Source organism: Salmo trutta, chromosome 39, assembly GCF_901001165.1.
Source record: "Salmo trutta chromosome 39, fSalTru1.1, whole genome shotgun sequence".
NCBI lineage: Eukaryota > Metazoa > Chordata > Actinopteri > Salmoniformes > Salmonidae > Salmo > Salmo trutta.
This window is the reverse complement of record NC_042995.1, coordinates 14870621-14893040: the sequence shown is the minus strand read 5'-3', so window position 1 is coordinate 14893040 and position 22420 is coordinate 14870621. Positions and strand designations below refer to the sequence as shown.

General features: G+C 42.7%; 1 protein-coding gene across 3 annotated transcripts in view; it reads right to left on the bottom strand.

Annotated features, from left to right (window-relative positions):
* Positions 1 to 6283: 6283 nt before the first annotated feature.
* The window catches only part of LOC115179195 (E3 ubiquitin-protein ligase Midline-1), a 60222-nt gene continuing 44085 nt past the window's right edge, over positions 6284 to 22420 (bottom strand). For all 3 annotated transcript variants that reach the window (XM_029740564.1, XM_029740563.1, XM_029740565.1), the window contains exons 3-10: positions 17170 to 17265; positions 14217 to 14324; positions 13002 to 13150; positions 12727 to 12854; positions 11752 to 11895; positions 8915 to 9076; positions 8452 to 8659; positions 6284 to 8169 (exon numbers count right to left, since the gene is read on the bottom strand). In XM_029740564.1, the coding sequence (XP_029596424.1) occupies positions 7821 to 8169; positions 8452 to 8659; positions 8915 to 9076; positions 11752 to 11895; positions 12727 to 12854; positions 13002 to 13150; positions 14217 to 14324; positions 17170 to 17265 (1344 nt within the window). In that variant the 3' untranslated portion in view covers positions 6284 to 7820. The remainder of the gene's footprint in view (positions 8170 to 8451; positions 8660 to 8914; positions 9077 to 11751; positions 11896 to 12726; positions 12855 to 13001; positions 13151 to 14216; positions 14325 to 17169; positions 17266 to 22420) is intronic.

Sequence of the window (22420 nt, the reverse complement as noted above, 5' to 3'; positions counted from 1 at the left end):
TCATGTGTCCACAGCACCCTCTGGTGTTCAGATGTAGAAACTGGATCATTCCCATTCTACTCACAACTCACCTGGTAAGAACATTTATTTTCATTTTGCCTATCATCAAGAGGAGTTAAGGGATGTTATATCAAAGCGAATCAATATGCTGGGTTTGTTTTTTCATTTAGAAAATGTACATTTTTCGTCCCCTGATGAGAGATCTTTATGCAGGTCATTCGTCCTGAATGGCAAACTCCAGGGGAGCTTTGAAGAGCGATAATCTTCTTGATGTCAAAATCAAAGGCAAATATGACAACCTTTGTCATGTATATGTCTGGAAAAAGGGTAACATTTGCATAATGTCCAGATGTATTTAAAGATATTGCTTTCACACATCGTTGGGGGCCACACTGCCTGCCCTCCAGGACATCTTCAGCGCCCGGTGTCACAGGAAGGCCAGGAAGATCATCAATGACCTCAGCCACCTCAGCCACGGATGGTTTTCCCTGCTACCATCTAGAAGTAGGAGACAGTACAGGTGCCTCCACCAGTACGCTGCCCTGAACCTCAGTCACTGTTACCAGCCTGTTACCACCCAGTACTCTACCTTGCACCTTAGAGACTTCTGCACTATATATATATATATATATATGGAGTCATTGAACAATGGTCACTTTAATAATGTTTACATACTGTTTTACCCACTTCATATGTATATACTGTATTCTAGTCAAGGCTCATCCTATATAACTACTGCTGTACACACCTTTCCTGTTCATATACACACCATTATTTAAGCAATAAGGCCCGATAACTTTGATTTTCTTCTATTTTTTTGTCTTAATCCTCACTCTATCATTAGTTATTCAATGATACATGCTGGGTGGCTGCTTGCACATTTGGTCATGGTCAGGCGTCAAATCAGATTACTATCTGTGACGTCTATGGGAAGGAGGTCTGTGTGGTGCTGTAGGAGACGCTATGAGTGAAGCGTATTTGTTTCAGTACGTTTTTAAGTGCACAGACAGACAGACAGACAGACAGACAGACAGACAGACAGACAGACAGACAGACAGACCCCCTCACCCCTCACATACAAGCACACACCCACACTAACCCCCCAACCCCCTTCACACACACAGATTCATCTAATACTAAACTGTCTTTCCTTCAACACAACAGGGGCAGCAACATGCCATTTAAGTGTCTCCTGGGAGAGCGCCACCACCAAATCTGTCTCCAAGGGGACTCTGCACAGGTAATCCATAAGCAATTAGCCTTGCGATGCGCCCCGTCATATCCCGCCCCCCTGTGCAAACAAACCTCCGCTTGTTTGTTCAACCTACTGAGTCACAGCGTCTCACATCATCTCTCTGCTATCTTCATTTTTTTTAATGGCAGCGCCGTTTCAACCTGGCGTGACATAAGTGAGGCTCTCTGCTTTTTCACTATTGGATACTAGTGTGCCCCCTCCAGATAGCATATGAACACGTCATAGCCATGGCAAAAAAAACAAATGAATTACAGAAAATGTGCTGTTAAACTGCTCAGACCTTGAGGGGGGAGGGCTAAACTGTGGTGAGCCATTGCCATTGGAGCGTCAGCATCTATTTTACCCAGCCAGGAGGCTGTACATGTCCTGTGTCTGGGAGTCAGTGTAAGCTAGAGCTTCTCTTCAGAATGTTAACGGTCGGATGAAAACTGGCTGCGCACGTCCTTGAGTGACCTCACTGTTCATTGTTGCTCGGCTGCCCTCACCATCTCTATTCCCATTGGATCTGCTCTTACTTTGTAGATTAGTGGAAAGGAAAGATCAGGGAGAAGACTGGAACACCTAGGTAACACGTTAGCGCTGATGCGTTGACCTTTCAATTTATGGCTTTATCGTTTTCAGCCGCTCGGCTACTCAAGCTGCATTTTTTTCAATGACTTGAAAGCACAGAAGCCCTCGCAAATGTGGAGTGCAATAAATTAACATCACTTAATTAGCTGGTGCAGTGGTAAAACGGGGGCCTGTCCAAGTTTGTTTCACCCTCAGTGAAGATTTTAGGATTTGAGGGGTGCAAAATAATTGGATTCTCTTGGCTGTCAGGATAAAATTGCTGACTATTGTGAAAGGATGGAGAGACTGACTCACTGGCAGACTGACTAAATGTGGGAAAGAGAAAGAGAGAGAGAGAGCAAGACAGAAAGACAGACAGACACAGAGAGAGAGAAACAGCAAGACAGACAACAAATAAGAGAGAGAGAGTGAGAACAAGACAGAGAGAAGAAAGAGAGAGAGAGAAACAGCAAGACAGACAGAGAAGAGAGAGAGAGAGACAGACAGAAGATATATAGAGAGAACCAGCAAGACCGACAGAAGAAAGAGAGAGAGAGAGAGAGAGAGAGAAAAAAAACCAGTAAGACAGACAGAGAAGAGAGAGAGAGAAAATTAGCAAGAAAGACAGAGAGAGAGAGCAAGACAGATACAGAAGAGAGAGAGAGAAATAGTAAGACAGACAGAGAAGAGAGAGAGAGAAACAGCAAGACAGACAGAGAAGAGAGAGAGAGAGAGCAAGGCAGTCAGAGAAGAGAGAGAGAGAGAGAGCAAGCAAGACAGACCGAGAAGAAAGAGAGAGAGAGAGCAAGACAGACAGAAAAGAAAGAGAGAGAAACAGCAAGACAGACAGAGAAGATAGAGAGAGAGAAACAGGAAGACAGACAGAGAAGAAAGAGAGAGAGAGAAACAGCAAGACAGACAAATCAGAAAGAGAGAGAGAACAGGACAGACAGAGATGAAAGAGAGAGAGAGAGAGAAAGAGAAAAACAGCAAGACAGACAGAGAAGAGAGAGAGAGAGAAAAACAGCAAGACAGACAAAGAGAGAGAGAGAGAAAGAGCAAGACAGACAGAGAAGAAAGAGAGAGAGAAAGAGAGAGAGAGAGAGAGAAACAGTAAGACAGACAGAGAAGAGAGAGAGAGAGAAAAATAGCAAGAAAGACAAAGAGAGAGAGAGAGAAGAAAGAGAGGGAGAGAAATAGTAATACAGACAGAGAAGAGAGAGAGAGAAACAGCAAGACAGACAGAGAAGAGAGAGAGAGAGAGCAAGGCAGTCAGAGAAGAGAGAGAGAGAGAGAGAGAGCAAGACATACAGAGAAGAAAGAGAGAGAGAGAAACAGCTAGACAGACAGAGGAAAGCGAGAGAAAGAAAGAGGTGAGGTGAGACAGAGTCCATAACTTTGCATTGAGTGTATTTGTGAGCTGCCTCTTAATTGAACTTGCCCAGTGTGGATGTAAGAGAGTGGTGCAGACAGATACAGGAGCTATCAGAGCTGCCTCAACCAAATGGAGAGAGAGGGCTGGAGGAAAATGTGATTTAAGATGAAACGACCGCATCATTTGTCATTCTGACCCAGCTCTCAAAGAGCTCCTCCGCTATTCTCAGTTATGATTAGGTCTGATGAAAGAACATCAGAACTATTATGATGTTAGATTACAGACCTGATACCTTTGCAGTTCTGATTAGGCTTCATGGAGGGAACATAGGAGGATATCATATTTATACACTAATAGTTGTGATTACCGACCTTCCCATCTTCACTTGAGACATGATGATGTCAAGAAAGTGTATGAAATTCTATCTTCTTTGACATTCTTTCCTCTTTGATATGTTCGCTTAACTTTTTTGTCGGTGAGTACTGGTGTAACTGGATACAGAGCATGCTCTGTCTGACTATGCTGGTACAAACCATATCGATCTGATGAAAAGTCTCCATGTGTTTTTACACAGTGAATTATGGGTGCATTATGTGTCATGTGCAAGTCAGGGTTGTCACGCTATGCCATTTGTTGTGCATTGTACTCACGTATTGTGAACATTTAGGCCATCCGATCATGTCTGATCAGACCAGGAAAGAAGGAAGCAAGAATGATGCTTGTTTACAACTGACTCCAAAACTCCTCCCTTCTCATTTATCTATCCTAATAATCCTGTAATCCCAGGGCCCAGTTTTTCAAAAATTGTCCATCTGGATATTGCCTACCGGATAGGATTAAATGCGTAGACATAGAATGAATAGAACTGACAAATAGTTTACTTGAATGGGGACTCCCATTCTATTCCCATGCATTTAGGCAAAATCCAGATAGATAACTTTAGAAAAACTGTGCCCATTGCAGTAGGACTTAAATAATCAAATGGAATTGCTTCCCAGCCTTCATATGATCGATCGGTGGCACACAGCGAATCAAACGGCAATTTATTACACATGGCAGGAAGCAAAACATTGTCAAAGAGGAATTAGTAAGCTTTTGATTAGGATCCAACGTTGATTAATGGAACAGCTGTAGTCAGTGAATTAATAGCATCTTTCCCTTATTTGTTTTCTTTGTTTGTGTTATAGTATTCCAAATTCACAGATGTTGTTTTGATAAAGTACAATCAGTACTGTCAGATCATTGTTGATAGCTGGACGCCTGTATCAGAGATATTAACCCTCACCATAACCCATACGAAGAGCCAGACTACACAGATTCAACTGGGCATGTGTGGTCCTATTGTAATGAATCATATTAATATCACTACCCTGACCGTTAGACATTGGCACAAGACTTTCTATCATTTTCCCAAATGATGTTATGGATTATGGATGAAGTACTTTCTTTTCACATTATACTGGCCTCTGCTGGCCATTCATGGAGTTGACTCGACTCGGCATCCACAGTTGATGTAATACTTTTTGCTGAAAGAAAAGAGTATCATGTGCCATAATGTAAAGTATAATTATATGGACAACTTTTTCGGGTTTCTTTTCCTTTTAATACGTGACCAGCAACATGGGTGCCCTATTGAAATGTGTGTAGATGCTTGTTATACAACGAAATAGCCACATGAAACCAGACAATGTTTATCAAATTGAATGAAGGCAGTTGATATAGACATTTGTTTTTGTTATTTTTCCTATTTCCCTCTTATCAGCTATCCTTCACGTCCTGTGTCTGTAGATTGTGATTCTGGGCAGTTCTCTCACGGGTAGCTAAGATTCCTGATGTGTTGGCCAAACATCCAGCCATGAGGGAAATGTCACAGGGCTCCTGCTCAGTCATGACCTCCACTGACCAGTAATTGATGTGCAGGGTCACTGTAAGTTCATGAACAACACACATGCACGCACACAGTCACATATGCATGCACACATGTATGCACACACGCACACGCATGCACGCACAAGCATGCATGCATGCACACATATACATTCACTCATGCACAACGTACATATGCCATCACACACACACCAAACACACAGCAAATCCCTAAAGCTTTTCTACCGGTGGACCAAAAGAGATGTCATTGAAAATCATGTCATCCTAACAGTTTCCTGGGCTGGTGCAAGAGCTGCCTCTTGACAATCACTGTACCGTCCAACTGGGCACAGATGTCAGTTCAACATCTATTTTTGATTTACATTTGTTTGAGTTGTCAACTAACGTGAATGCAATGTGATATGTTGATGGCAGGTAACCTGGCGGTTAAGAGCATTGGGCCAGTAACCGAAAGTTTGCTTGTTTGAATCCCCAAGTTGACTAGGTGAAGATAAAAAAAAAAATCGGTCATTGATCAAGGCACTTAACCCTAGTTGCTCTGGATAAGAGCGTCTGCTAAATGATGCAAGTGTGAAATCAATCAAAGATTTCACCCTGTCATTGAATTCAGCTTAAAAAATGCTAAATTACATTGATTACTTTTTGCAAGTCCAATCAGTTTTCCACATCATCACAGTTTTTGCCCAGTGGGATGGCAACCCTGAGACACTCAGTGGAGTACCATACACACACACACACACACACCTTCCCAAACACTGTTGTCAAACATGTATGTTAGTTGTAAGAGGAAGGACCCCAGTCAGTTGTATTCAGGTCTTTGTTGTTTTGTCTGAGGCCCATGTTGTTTTGTCTGAGGCCCATATTGTTTTGGGTAAGGCCCATATTGCCCGGTCACACCGTTGCCCCTGTGAACCAGAGACAAAAGCCTCTAGCAGACCAGGAAGAGGCCCTGTTGTCCACAGGAAGTTCTCAGGATAAATTCACCAGCTTGTAGGCTAAACTTAGACATAGGTGGCTGGTTGGGTTGGTTTATGGTGGGAAGGCAAGGGTCTAGAAAGAGAAAAAACAATATACTAGGCTACGTTGGTGGTCGGTAACTATTGCTAAAGTGATGTTTACGACAAAGTGTGTGTGTGTGTGTGTGTGTGTGTGTGTGTGTGTGTGTGTGTGTGTGTGTGTCGGTGTGTGTATAAAATATACAGTACAGGAGGCAGTAAACAAGTTAAAATGTATCTTTCTTTATTGAACCTTTGACAATCGACAAATGCTACTTCATATTTGTACAGTGACACAAGCATTCTGATCCTCTTTCCTAAAATAGTGTCCAAACACACAACTGAATTTAAACCGTTTTTGTGGTAACATTGAAGAGTAGATAATCGCTGCGTCCAATACAAGGAAACAGATAATCCCAAACCACACCTAAGACACATATTAATGAGTGAACCAATCCATTTTGTTCCTTTAAGAACTTAAAGATGGTCTGTAAAATATCTAGATGGTCCTTCTTTTGAAAGAAGACAGAGTAAAAGAGAACATAATATATTATGTACATCATGGAGTGCCTGTGTGTGGTGGCGAGACGTATCCTACAACATTGAAGTTCATGGTCACTGGGTCATACAGTGGTCAAGCTGAGGTCAAGCTGTGGCTAGTGGTGGCATCAACCTTGGTGAAATAATGACTGAGTTTGTAAGTGCGGTGCTTCCCTGTGTGACATATGGATGACAAATGCCCAGAGGCATGGTTGTTGTCACTGAAATTTACCTCCCAGCGGTCACTGGACCTGAATAGAGAAATGATTGTAATAGTCTTGTCCTCACTGTACCTAACAACAAAGTGGAAGTTGTTTTTCAGTTCGGGTTTGTGACAACTGCTAAGGACAGTAGGAAGTTAGTATTCACTCAGGAGAGGACAAAGTAGTTTGCATTATTTTCATGGAGGAAAATAGGATTTGGAATAGACCTGAGAGATTCTCAATAACATGCATGGCTGAACTACAAAGGACCTATCCCATTGCAAAGAGGACAAAACATAACAAAAATTAAAGACGCAATTTGTTGTGTTTCCCTGCTTGTCTGAAATGCAACAGTACTTTTACGCTTGGGGGTTTAAGGTACTGTAAGGAAGAAAGAAATTATGTTGTCACAAAATATGTATAATTTACACATTAATGTATTAGGACACAATACTTTTCCTAGATTAGACAGTAACATCGATAAATTGCATCAAAATAATTTCCCTAGATTTATAAATGTCTCCTATCCCTGGTAAACGGACCATAAATAATGTATGAACAATGTGTAAACATAAGGGAAAATGTACATATTGGAATTTATCTAGGCTATTTTCTTACACTTCAATAATGAATATCTATCATATAAGCACAGGAAAATGGTAGTAAAATCATTTAAATTCATGGCTACTTTGGTACCATAATCATGAAGGTGGGAGTGGGACAATGCTATAATTCACAACTGTACAGCTACGTAGCTCTTTCCTTCTTTCCCACTGCAAACAGCGGTCTGTGGTTGAATCGAGGGTGGTCTGTGCGATTGACGTTGGCCCAAGGGGTGGTCCAAAGTGCCTAAAATTAAATGGTGGTAGCATGACGTTTTCTGGGATGATTCAAGATTGAAGACGGCCTTTGCTAGGTCATAGAGGCCCAAAGTGCCTTGAAGGTGGCTTAACCTAACTTAACCCAAACCATCTTAGTCTGGTTTGGCCAGGGGGAACTCTAGTTCCCAAGGGGTCTCAGTCCTGGGTTTCCAACCCTTCTAGGTGTTCAGGGATAGGCAGACCCGTGAGGACAGTCAGACACTTGTTCCACACGTTGAAGACGGGGCACACGGGCTGGGCGAAGGACACGTGGAACGTGTGCAGGTGCTGCGAGCCCACGGCGTCGTAGAAGGTAAGCGAGCCGGCGTCGTAGTCCAGCAGGACACCCACGCGGCGCAGGTGGGGTGAAGGCTCGATGGCCAGCTCCTTGCTGTTGTGACGCACCACCCACGAGTTGTTGCAGCGGCACAGGACCCAGGAGGCCGAGTTCTTGCCGATCCACTCGTGCTTGGGGGCCGACTTGTAGGCGATGCCCACCGCATACCTGCAGAGAAAGAAGTAAGAAGACACTGTTAACCAGCCTCTAAAACCCAAACACTTCAACACTTTTGAACACTTATCAAGTGTTAAAAACTCGTACTTATTAAATGTGCATTGAATCTTTCTCTGTCTACATTGTATAAATGTGCCTTAAAGTGACTTAGAAAGTGGCGTAACATAACCGCCCCTCTATCTCTGTCATTCTACCCAGCCAGATCCATCAGGCCAAACACCATGTGGCTCAGAGCAAGACATTGGTCCATCAAGTCTCCCAGGTCTAACTCACCATGTGCTTCCTCCAATCAGGGCCTCCCAGTAGTGGCGTCCGCTGTCGATGTAAACGTTACCGACGACTCCGTAGCTACTCTGGCTGGTGAAGCGTTCCTGGCCGTGTCCCTTCTTCGATGTCGTCTCGTCACGCTCCACCGTCAGGTTGTCATGGGAGACCTTCAGCTTCTTGTGGGCGGACTTGGGGTCCAGCTTGAATGGTTGGCCTGGACGAAGAGGACGGAGAGAGACAACATGGTTAAGTTAGCAAGGGGCTATGATAGGATAGGCTATGAAGGCAGCAGCTGTATGTATGGTGTCCATATTAGGACACCATCCCCGACATGTGATGCTGTCCTAATATGGACACTGTATTGATACATAATCTTGTGACCATATTAGGTAAGAATCACAAGATGCTTCTCTAAAACTGCATGTCATTATGCCAAGTTTCCTTATATCGTAATGTATGGCGCCCTTACTGTTGGTTTTGAGTGTCCCTGGCTCACTGCTGCGGGCACCTGCCTGGTTGATGGCTTTGACGATGAAGATGTACTTGGTGCCACTCTGCAGGCCGTGGACGGTGTAGTGGTTCTGCTTGATGTTAGGCACAATCATCCAGCTGTCTGCTGAGTTACACAGGCCTGGGAGGGAGACACAGACACACAGTTACAGTGTTGTCATGCATACACACTCAGCTATGCATTGGTGCGTATGAGTGAACACACATATGTCTCCGTTTGCACACATGTAGTCACATAAACAAACACAGAGTGGCTATAACAGACCCACAACACAGACTACACATGTACAGTACACATACTTTGTTGTTGAAGTATTGTGGCCTTGATAAACGTTGAAAAGCAAAGATTTTCAATTAATAAGGTCACTCGTAAACTGCTGAATTCCAGGACATAAGCAAAGTTCATTGTCATATAATGAGGAAATTATTTACTTTGCCTGCCTCAGAGACAGCCAATCCTCAGCCAAGGTAAGTATCATACTTGGACCAAATATCAACATTCACCTAATTAAGTCCATATTTCCCCCAACATATTGTATTTTTGAATTCTTTAGTTAGGGAAGTCTTATCTATAGTGTGAGAGAGGTGTAGGTTTGAGTTTGTTTGTGTTAGGAGGGGAGGAAGTTGATTAATGTGGTCCTAGGAGACCATAGCTATAGGATAGAGAGGAGTGGTCCAAATTCCACTATCAGTCATTTCCTCAATCAATTCTATGGCCTTTTAATCATACCCAAGTGAGAGGGGAAGGATGCATGATCAGTGTGTTCAGACAATGATTCTTGTCCAAAAGGACTTTGGTGTCGGTGGGTGTAGTAGACATGTGGAATTAAGGGGTAATTTATCATTCAAAGTCAAGTCATTATGACAAATGCCGGTGATGTTCAAAAAGACAGTCAGCCAGAATGCAACGCAGCATTATGCCATTAGCAGTGATTCATTTATTAGGATCCAACACATTCCCTTTCTATTGCCATTCACTCTACTCTGCTGTTTCATGTGGTTTCTGTGGGTGTTAGGAGGGGGGAGGTCAGTCACCTCTCAATGGCTGTGCTGTTCCATGGGACTGGCTGTGCTGTACATTGATAGGCCTATACTAAGCTGTGCTGTGCCACATTGATGCCCGTAGGCTTAATTCTCTGACAGAGCGGCCATCGTGCTGAGTGCACAGTGTAGTCTCCGAATGCTCCACGTGACATCTTCTTGAGTGCGAACCCATTACACCTTTTCGTCCATCCCTATAGGCTACCATGTCCCATCCTACCCCGTCATCACGTCTAACGTGTGTTCTGAAGGCTGCCCTGCTGTAAATGTATAGTGCACTGTGAATGTACCGCACGTTTGCCAATATTTTAAATGGAAACGCGCCATTCTCACCTCACACATGGCAGCCATTTTGGAACGGAGTGTCTGTCACACATCATTTACATTGGTGAGAGAAAACACAGTGAGTTATTAAATTGCCCTGCAATTAAATGACCCTGAGTGAGACCCTATGGGACCAGTGTTTGCTGTCACCCGTTTTCCTCTGCCGTGTTTTCGGAGACATTTCTAAGATGTGACATTGTGACAACACCTCAGCCTCAGCCCAGAGCTTAGACCTGGTGATCGGATGTGAAACTAGAGCGGGAGGAGAACATAGCGTGTGCAGAGGATGAGGAGAGGAGGAAGTGGAAAAAAACTGGTGTCACATTGGGTTTACGCCACCCCTCATGAAAAGTGCTGATGTTGGTAGACTTAAAAAAAAAAAAGGCCCTTAGAGAGTCTTCTGCTCAATGGAGTTCCAAAGACAGCATCTGACACAATTGTTATGTTCAATTATCATTCAAGGGTGAACATCGGAGACTTCTATTATACATTTATGTTCATTCATTTTGTATACCGGTATCGAAAGACGTTCAAAAAGGCATTCAACTTGGGGACACTGGAGTTTTCAACATGATTAAAGCATGGAAAAAGCCAGCGGCTCTTGTTCCAAATTGCAGCAACGCTGGGGATGTATTGCAATATTAAAGCTATAGTTCTGGTAGTTTTCAGGGTTCTCTTTTTTTTTAGCTGTTGCTAAAATGCTATTGTTTGAAGTGAAGTTAGATGCTCACAATACGAGACATCATATCCTATTTATTCTCATGACATCCTATAACCTTGTTAGCCGTCCGCTTTCATCGAACCACACTTCCCCCTCTGTTCTCTTCATCTAAGAAGCTATATTTCCCATCCCATGACCTCATTTTATATTGCTTGCCCAGCGAAGTATGCGTGAGTGTGGCGTTCAGGCGTGATCCGTGGGGGAGGAGGGCTCTGAGCACTGATTCGTGTTATGACTGTAATTCGCTCCGAGTCAGCTTGTCTCCCTCTCTCCTTCCCACTCTGTCCCCTTTGACACTGTAATAACTCAAGCTGAGATCCTGAGATTTGAGCTCACCCCATTGGCCCTAGTCGACCGGCTCGGTGAGAAGAAACGCATGATTCGGTTTTGATTCTTAAGTCCTCCAGCTGTTTGGCTTTGCACTTGATTTATTGCGGGGCTTTGAGTTGGAAAATACAAAATGTATCATCAGGAGAGAATTGTGAGCACAAAGTGTTCTCTCAAGGCGTTCTGTGCACTTACTAGCACCATTGGCTTGCCATGTGAAGATACCATTGTGTGTCTGGTGGTGTGTCTGGTATGCCAGAGGGTAGTTTAACTTACACCCTGATACATACTGACAACATTGGCTTGACCTATGAAGATAGTTGTGTGCTTGGAGGTGTTTCTGGTATGTGTGACTGCATTTCTGCCTACACCCAGATACTTACTGACAACGTTGGCTTGCCCTGTGAAGATAGCATACTGAAGCTCATAGGAAAGCACTGTGAACTCGTCGTCTGAGGTCCAATGGACGGTGATGGTGTCGTACGATGCAGTGCAGAGCTCTTCTCTTATGCCCGGAGGACTTGGTGCTAGATAAGGGTAATGTGAAATTAGAGAAGGATAAGAATGGAAAATGTTATGCCATAACAATGGAATACCAGTAGTTCACCTTTGAGCATGTCGTTTGACCTCAAACAAATTACTGTGGCTCTTAAAGGAGGACTGAAGGCTAGTGACTTATATTGATTGCAATGCTTTTGTTTGCTAATGATCATTTATAGCCAGATGATATTTCAGAGGTTGACAGTGTGATTTGGCTGATGACATATTTCACTCTCCTCCCCTCCCTAACCCTCCGCTCTCTCATCTCTCATCTCATCTCTCTCTCTCCTCTCTCCCTCTCTCCCTCTCTCTCTTTCTCCCACTCTCGCTCTCAACCTCTCTCGCTCTCACCCTCCGCCAGTGATTACACATCGATGACTCAGACTAATTCACTTAGTGAGCCAGCCCTCAAGCGAAAACCTCTGCCATCGCAAAGACCTAACAACAACCCCTTCCACGATCTCATAGAAACCTATTCATATGTGTACTGCAATAACATGCAATAACATTGACAATAACAAAGACAATTTTGACATTATGTAGATGTGGAACTTTGGACCACAGTAAGGTTAAGTGCATTCAACCACATTTTTAGGTTATGGTTGTAGAGAGAGATGCCAACTCATGCTCTTAACAATTGATTATAGCCACATATATTGTCAGTGCTTTTATATAGTAGATATCATGATATAAAGCAATATCATGATATAGGCAACAATATTACAGTATATCACGATATTGCCAAATTATACATTGTATTGAACTATCCCTTTTGGCGCCCACCACTACTAGTAACCAGAGCTGATTGTACTCTATACCTGTGAGGTAGTCCAGGCTCTCCAGCAGCTTCTTCTCCTTGGTGAAGTCCAGAGCGAACGTGTCAAACGTGTCCGTCAGGTTGATCTCTGGAATCAGGACCTGAGAGGAGGCGGTCGCCATGGAAACCCTAACGCAAACGCATATCCCAGAGGGTTTAGTTCACAACTATCCCACTACGTTGCACATTGGATTGACAGTGAATGGCCAATGGATAGTCAGAGACCCAGTGTTCGTAGTGAATTTCTACCACACTCTCCTTGCTGGCCTGGCTCACCTTTCGGTGATACTCTTGGCGGTCTGGAGGAATCGGGCGTGGTCCGTCTCCTTCAGGGTCTGATCGGCCTGGGTGATGAGGGCAGAGGACCTCTCGATGCACTGCTTACAGTTGGAGATCTGCTGGGCTAGCTTCCTGATCCGGACTGCCTATAGAGCAGATAGGAGTTAGAATGGGTTGAAGGTGATTAACTGAATCCCACATCAGGGATGGTAGAGATTTAGCCCAGATGGGGCGTTTGGGATCGTATCCAGATGTTTTTTGCTTGTTGCTTTCTCTTAACCTAATGAGAGGTTTAGAGAGAGTGATTGAGGGCTGTGAAATGTGGTTGGTTGGATGTTGTATTTAGGTCAGAGACACTACCCTCATCAACATGTTCTGACCCACTCAACTAAACAACTAATATTTGGTTTCATTCGTATGTGTATATTTCTGTTGCAATTTTCTGGTATTTATATGAAACAACTTGTCACCCGCATCCTATATCTGGACAATGCCAGAGGGGTAGGAGCAGGAAAAAATACCAAATTGTCTCTCTATCATCTCAGCGGCAACCGCCCACCATAAAGGATTTCCATTTAGGCAGGTTTTCATTTCCAGCCGAAAGGCCAGAGCTAAACTGCCTCTATGGCCCCTGATATTGGTACTTCTACTTTAAAGCCCCGCTCCTGACTCAAGTCCTGACACGAGACCAGGAAGGAAGGAAGTCCCGGCCTTTAGAGAAACTGCAGGAACCTGGTTTCTGACTAACCCTGGACTGCTATTGGTAATTCCAACGCCAACAGAAATACAGCAAGGGAACTGAAGCAAGTAAAAGTAACACAAAGTGTGAAGTCCTTTTCATTTCCTCTCTGACTACAAATAGTTAGCTTTGAGTGAATTCCAACTCAGTCAGTCAGTAAAAATAATTGAGACATGCCCTGTAGGTCGGACATTTTGATAATTAAGCATGGTCCAATTCCCCTGGTGACCTTGTTCAAATGTTCGCTTTGCATCATAAATGAACAAATTGAGTGAACAGACGGTGGACTTTCCAACAGATCCAATGCAGACCCCGAACAGAAGGCGAGAGACATTTACCCTTCTGTTGTTTTACTATTACATTCCCTCCCAGGCCTTACAGTTCAGACTGCAGCTCAGTGAATGTGCAGAGGATTGTGTGTGTGTGTTGGATGGGATTCTCCTTTCAGACCCATGGCCACTCCTGGAACTTACCTTTCCCTCCTTGATTTTGGTCCCAATGATCTGTCTCCTTTGCTGGATGATATCAATCAGGAGGTCGCATTCTTCCATCAGCTTTCCCTCCTGCCGTGATGCATTGACCTGAAAAACACAAATGAAACATAATTCATCTGTCTGATAATTCATAGCCTTAAGTAAACTGTAAGTACAAACCATTTATTGTTCTACTTACCCAGACTTAGACGAACTCATGGATACCATTTTTATGTCTGTGTGCATTATGAAGGAAGTTAGAGGTAGTTTCAAGGGCCAACGATATCTAGCGTCAGCACAATGACTGGAAGTCTACAGGAACGCTAGCGTATGGTTTGCGCTAACGCTAGTAGGCAGTGGCTCAGCACTGGCTTGCAAAACTACCTCTAACTTCTTTCATACTGCATGCAGAGATATACAAATGGTAGCCACAAGTTCATCTGACTCTGGCTTTGTCGAAAGACGGATCTCACAGTATCCCATTAATGGTTTGTAGTTATCAAAATGTCCGACCTGTCTCAGGGCCGTGATTTAGAAAAAAGTAGAAAAATATTGTCAGAATCTTGCTGTAGTTCAACTAATGATAATTCAGATGTCCGTTGGTTTTGCATTGCAAATAATAACCTCCAGGTGAATGAATCAATATTGAACCACAGTACCTTAATGTGTGTTTGTTTCTGGCTCCAACAGAAGATAAGGACTGCCTGCGCCTGTGTTTTGCTGAGTCTAACAGTGCTCAATTCTATGTAGCATTTGGATCAGTCTACAGATCTTGAAGGTTTGTGCATGCACACTCAGATCCACTTTACTAGCCACAGGCCTTTGAAATAGATGCCTCTTCGGTGCCCGTTGTTATGTCCTGGTGAAACACAGATTTCACCACCTGGACAAGTTTCAACCGAAGCGAAGCGAAAGGCAGAGAGGGGAGTCGTGAAAGAGGGGATTGTTTGAGCGTTGCCAAGCCAACGAGGTGTGTTATGGTCACTCCCTGGTGTGGACAGGCTGTTTATGATATGAAAGGGACTCATTGAAACGCACACAGATCCGTTTTTTCCAACGCCAGTAATTAGGTTCCTTTGCCCTGTGAGTGGGTTTCTCTACTGTGCGTTCACAGGGTTTAGAGGAGGTCATGGGTGAGTGCCACTATCTCTCCCTCTGATCTACTATGCAATATTTGTGGATTTTAGGTCTTATGAACCATCTTTGTATTACAGTAGGAGATGGATGTTCAGTGAGGACATACTGTATTTCTCTTAAATCATTCTAGCATCTCTTGAAATCTTAGATTAATTAGATTAGATGAATACTTATTAATTAGCCCCGCATTTCTGTCTCTTTCTCTCTCTCCCCCTATATACCTACAAAAACAGACAAGCAAGCACACACACACATGCTGTGGCCATGTTGCCATGACAGCGTCATGAGTACACGTGGCTGACACACTGTGGGCTCAGCCTTTGGCCATGGCAAGGGGGTGTGACGGACATGACAGAGTCTTTGGCAGGAGCATAAGTGATTCATTTAACCCGAAGTAAATGCGTTTCTGGGGAATTTGCACGTCAAAAGAGCTCAAACTTTTAACAGAAGGTGGAAGAGAGGCTGATTTTCTTTAGAAGGCTTTAAAATATTTAGCGGTCTCTCCAAAAAGTACACACGCATCCTGTGTACTCTCTTTAAGTGCTGAGAAAGGGTGTCTTTCCACTCCTTGCACATTTAGGCACAGTGATGATGACTATACTAAAAATAACTCTAACTGTAATCCTTGGGGTGGATATAGCAAATTAAAATCTACAGATTTAATGAAGTTGTTTCATGAGTTGCACAATAAGTACGCAAGTCATTCCACATTCCTCAATTATTCACACGGATTACTTTTGCAAAGTTGATTCACTGAGCACAAGCTGCACATACGCGCGCACACACACACACACACACACACACACACACACACACACACACACACACACACACACACACACACACACACACACACACACACACACACACACACACACACACACACACACACACACACACACACACACAAAAACAGAAAAGCTCAAGAGTTAGCCTATACACTCATTATTTAATGTGTTTAAAAACCATGTACACATTCGTTCCGACCTACATCCACCATGAAAACGAGGTCAGATATTTCCCCTCTTTTTCTCTGATGCATTATTTAAATACATCCGTTTTGAAAGGACCAGGTTTGTGGATTTTAAAAGGCTAAATGAAATGACCAAAGTGGACCTGCGGCCTGTCCTCAAACGTTTTAGTGTACTGGTCACAGTGGCCATGGAAACATAATACGATCTCTGCTTAGAGTATAAGTCATAAAGATTCAGGACATGTCATTTCCTAGCCCACTCTTCCACCATGGGGCTGTGACTCTTTCCTCTTAGGCACTTCTAATTTGAATCATCACAGATCAAGAACAAGTGGCTATGGTCAGAAAGGCTTAATCCAGAAGAACCTTCATTAAAGAAGTGGCACAACCAATCTTTTGTGTCCGTGTAGATACATCAGTATAATCTGATTGTATTGCACATGCGCATATTTAAATTGGACACGTATATAATATAATCAATGTTTATAATGTGTTGCTTGACAACTCAATGATAAGTAGCCTACATATCAGGAAAAAATTGTGCATTTTGAAATTGTAGAACAAGATTCTATATGCAAACGCAAGCAGAGACAGGAGCATCTGTGGCCACATAAACTACTTCCTGATGACATGAGAACATGGGCATAAGCATGTCAGGGAAATCATCATTCTTCATTTGAAATTTGACATCAAAACAAAAATGAACAAAGTTTTCTCTGAGGTGAACAGCATACAGTGAATTGGGCTTGCATCACATGCACGACACTAACGAAATACAGCATGCCCCTTGCACGTGCACGCATCTCTGAACTAATAGGATGGTCAGTGACATAGAGCGCTCACCTCTACATGTTGACAGGTTTGGATCAACTTTCCCATCAACCCCTCCAACTCATTGTTCCTCTTGACCAAATGACTCAGGTTGGAATCCAACGCTTGCTGCAAAAGAAAGAGAAAATTACTATTGAAGACAGAAGAGAAAACAACAATTATTGTCCTTGTTTTTCTTATGAACAAGCCTGAAAAGCAACCTACCATACTTTCAAGAGAAAATAAACACAAAACCAAGCTGATCAAAAGGTGTTAGAGGTCCTACATTTCTGTTTTAGAGAGAGCAAAATCATGAAGCCAAAACAGAGAAGCTTCCTCCTCCTCCTCCCCCTCTTCCTCCCTCTCCTCCTCCTCCACCTCCCCTATTCCCCTTCCAAAATCTCATCCACGGTTGTCACATTTCCTTTTGGACAATTTGGACACTAACCTCCGGGCGCTGCCCCTGTCCCTCGTCCCGATACCGCCTCATCCCGGTCACTCAGTCTGGAGCTGGACTCACAGCCGAACACTACTGGCAGAGCCTGAGCCAGAGCCTGAGCCACTCCGGCAAAAAAAACTCATGCATAAACCCCCCCGACCGGCAAATGAAGCGTCAAAAGCTCCTCTGACAGCCCATCTACCTATCAGAGTCTTTATGTGAGCTGTTCTTTCTGACGTTTTTTTCCCCCCTTTTCCCCTTCCTATTCTGCCTGCCTGTCTTCTTTATTTCAACATTCTATCATATTATTGCCCAACCGACCATATTAAGCCACAATGTGATGTTCAGTAGGGATTAAATGGAGTTGCCCCATGGGTAAACAACGTAAACAACAGACGAGCCAGGCAGAAGAATACGGTTGGGGGGGGTTTACCAATCTAATGGATGGCCTTAATACGACGATGACATACAAAAAAAAACACATTAAGGACCGTAGGGGATGGCATGATCAACGGGGGTGTAAAAATAACTGAACCCATGCAGGAGAACAGCAATACTACAAGGACTACTAGCATGACTTCTTGCTTGATCGGACATATTGAATAGGTATCACTGGAAACCAAAACCGTAGTTCAGTCACCAACCAACACATGCCCCATGTGACTCCCTCCATTATGGTCTCCTCAGCATGTTCAATCTAATGTCCGACTGAAATTGACATTAATACAATGGAATTTGTCCCCCACGGTCCTGAGAAGATTCATTCAAATGTCCCTGTTGTAAATTTGTATTAGGGTCAGGAGAAATTACTCTTGATCGCATGTATTTATAGCCAATATTCTCAATTCACTGAGTTTAAAGTGGACACACGCTCTGGGTTGAGGATATTTATGAAGTATTTTCTTCTTATTCACCTAGTAAGAGCTCAGAATAAATCAGAGTGTCAGAGGAAATGTGAAAGAAGCATCTGTTACATATCTTGAAACTGTTGGACAATAAATCACGTATGACAATGTTGGGGTGATCCAAGCCTGTTGTCTGTAAACGTGTTGCGTAAATAAGACACACTGAGAGATAAATCATGTGGATAAGATCTCTGTTGAAAGACCTTTGGCTATATGGAGTAAAGAAAGGTCAATGATGGTAAGACTCATATTAAGCAGGAGGCACATGGTTGAACTCAAACTCAATGCAATTGTCCTATTTATAGATATTTCAAAGTGTTCGTTTTTAAAACCAACATGCCACTAAAGCGGATAGAATACCTAAATCCTTATAGTCAGTTTCTATTTTGAATGTTCTCTCAGCGGGAGATAATGTAGTGTATGAAATAACAGCCTACTGTATCCATTTACCAAATACACTAGTTCTCTTCATTGCAAAATATCACTAGCCACATTTCTGCAGTTAACATTTCAAAATGGGAGAAATCCCTGGTCATTAGTGGAATGGTATATGGAAACTTTTGAGATTTAAATACAGTTCTATAAAAAAAAGTGAGCTGCTCCTGAGTGTGGTCAGCTGACATTGACGGCAGTTGCAGCGAGTTCTACGAAGGAAATACATTCTAACATCGTTCCTTCAGCATCTGTATCTAATCAAAAGAAAGCTACCACTCACCACACTTTTAATGGCTTCTTGCTACTTGACCTTCTAAGATCCCTGTAAGAACCCTTTTACTATGAGGGAAAAATGTTTACTATTAAATATCTGATAATATCTATATTGGAGGAAACACCAAGGGCATCTAAAAAACGATTCATGTGACACGATCACAGCATAATGTAGCGGCTCTCGTTGGTGGGAGAAGTGGACCAAGGCGCAGCGTGGTAAGTGTTCATGATACTTTTATTCACAAAACACTTCAACAAAATACCAAAGCAACAAAACGAAAGCGCACAGTTCTGTCAGGCACAGATACTAAACATAGAGAATAACAAGGATCTCTAAGGTCAGGGCGTGACACATAAAGAGAGCTGAGGACTGGCAAGGCTGTTTTTATCTTAATGCAAAAGTCAACCTATAATGTATGTGTGGCTTATAAATACCAAAATTGTTATACATTTGTAAGTATGAACCTTTTTGGATGTCAATTTCTACTCCGTTGTTTGCCTTTATGAACGGCGTGACTCAGGAGTACGACTTTGCCCTTTTCTCCTTCTCCCATACTCTGAAGTGAGTGTCCCACGAAAGATGCGTGAGTCCTAGGAGGCCTACACTCTTCACACCCCTGAGTAAAATAAATGAATCATTGCTATGGTGCGTCAGGTCCTGTACCTTTATACTGTAAACAAGGTCACTGATAAAACATGGCATGTGACATAACTTCTTCTGCATCCTCTACATCAGGGCAACTAGGCTGGTTTTCGTGCTTTGCCTGGCATTTAATTACATGCAAGCGCATACCTGGATTCGCTGGTCAGACACTGATTTGAAAAAAGAACAAAAGCTAGCAGACAGGGAACTACATGTCCTATCATGTCAGTGCCCATTCCCCAATTACATAACACAATACAAAATGTCTCTGAGCAACAGGTTCCTGTTCGGAATAACAACAAGAAACATGTTTTATCCCTGTTTTAACTCACTGTGTGTGGTATTGACTGACATGCAGTGATGTTAGACATAGTTAGCCTCAGGCAGTGATGTCATGGGAGTAGACCGATTATCCTATACTGTTGCTACACCACTGTCTCTTTCACATAGGCAGGTGGGACGTTGTTTTCCTGCTCATTCTGTGTCCGGGTGTCTCTGAACAAGCAGTCTGATGCTCTGAAAAATGTCTACCGGGTCATCACATGTCACTACTCCCTCTAGCGCTGTTGTTGCAACCAGGTCACACCAGATCCACTTTGAGAACCACAGTTGCAAAAATGCAACGCTACCTATATTGCATCATATACAGGTCCTAAACTAAAAAAATATTTCAAACACTGTATGCATTTCCTTAGAACCATATTTATCTCTTAGTAGTATTTGTTGTGTGTCAGTATGATTACTTTGGCATTAGTAGCCTCTGAAACATTAGAAACCTGTCCACTCAACTGAGACTACAATGGTCCCCCTACAAAAGCATATGTTGGTAGCCATCGATGCAAGTACATGATTTGAGGATTTTTTGCTGTCTTGTCTAAGATGTAGTGATTATGTAAAAATATATATACAGTACCAGTCAAAAGTTTGGACACACCTACTACAAAGTGTAAATAGAATAATGTTGGTCATAAAGTCAGCATTGTCTAAAACAGAGTTTGGAAGCCTACACAACCAGTCAAAAGTTTTAGAACACCTACTCATTCAAGGGTTTTTCTTAATTTTTTATATTTTCTACATTGTAGAATCATAGTGAACACATCAACACTATGAAATTACACGTATGGAATCATGTATTAACCAAAAAAGTGTTAAACAAATCAAAATATATTTTATATTTCAGATTCTTCAAAGTAGTCACCCTTTGCCTTGATGAAAGCTTTGCACACTCATGGCATTCTCTCAACCAGCTTCATGAGGTAGTCACCTGGAATGCATTTCAATTCACAGGTGTGCCTTGTTAAAAGTTAGTTTGTATAATTTCTTTCCTTTGTAGTGCTTTTGAGCCAATCAGTTGTCTTGTGACAAGGTAGGGTGGTATACAGAAGATAACCCTTTTTGGTAAAAGACCAAGTCCAAAATATGGAAAGAACAGCTCAAATAAGCAAAGAGAAATGACAGTCCTTCATTACTTTAAGACATGAATGTCACGTCCTGACCCTAGTAAGATGTCATTTTCTATAGTAGAGTAGGTCAGGGCGTGACAGGGGGTGTTTTGTGTTTTTCTATGTTTTCTATTTCTATGTTTAAGTTCTAGTTTTTCTATTTCTATGTTGGGGTTGTTTGGGTTGATCTCCAATTGGAGGCAGCTGGTACTTGTTACCTCTGATTGGAGATCATATTTAACCTGTTTGGTATAGGGGGCAGTATTGAGAATTTTGGAAAAAATATGTTCCCATTTTTAACTGCCTCCTACACCAACTCAGAAGCTAGAATATGCATATTATTGTTCAGGTTTGGATAGAAAACACTCTGAATTTTCTAAAACTGTTTGAATGGTGTCTGTGAGTATAACAGAACTCCTATGGCAGGCAAAAACCTGACAAGGCTTCAAGCAGGAAGTACCCTGTCTGACAAGGAGTCGTGCGTCTTACCTCTTTTTATTGAAAAGTAAGGATCTTAGCTGTAACGTGACAATTCCCAGGGCTCCAATAGGCTCTCAGAGCCCGCGAAATAACTGAAGGTTTACGAGGGAACCTCAGGTTGAAACATATTATCGCCTTTTGTAAGTGGATGCTCGGAGGACCTTTCAATGATGCGCGTGCATGAGTCGCTTCTGAGGAGAAATTTTATTTGGCTGTTTAGGCTCAATGCATACTCCCGGTCGGAATATTATCACTTCTCTACGACATAAATGGCATAAAAATTTGTTTTAAACAGCGGTTGACATGCTTCGAAGTACGGTAATGGAATATTTAGACATTTTTGACAAGCCAACGCGCCATGCGCGGGACCGTGAGGAAGCATTCTGATAGTGTCTAGAACTCACGAACAAAACGTCGCTGTTGGAATATAACGATGGATTATTTGGGACCAAACCAACATTTGTTATTGAAGTAGAAGTCCTGGCAGTGTATTCTGATGAAGAACAAGCAAGGTAAGAACATTTTTCTTATAGGAAATGTGATTTTGGTGGAGGCTGAACTGGGTGGGTATCTAAATAGCTAGCCCTGTAATGCCGGGCTATGTACTTAGATTATTGCAAAATGTGCTTCATCCGAAAAGCTATTTTAAAATCGGACATATCGAGTG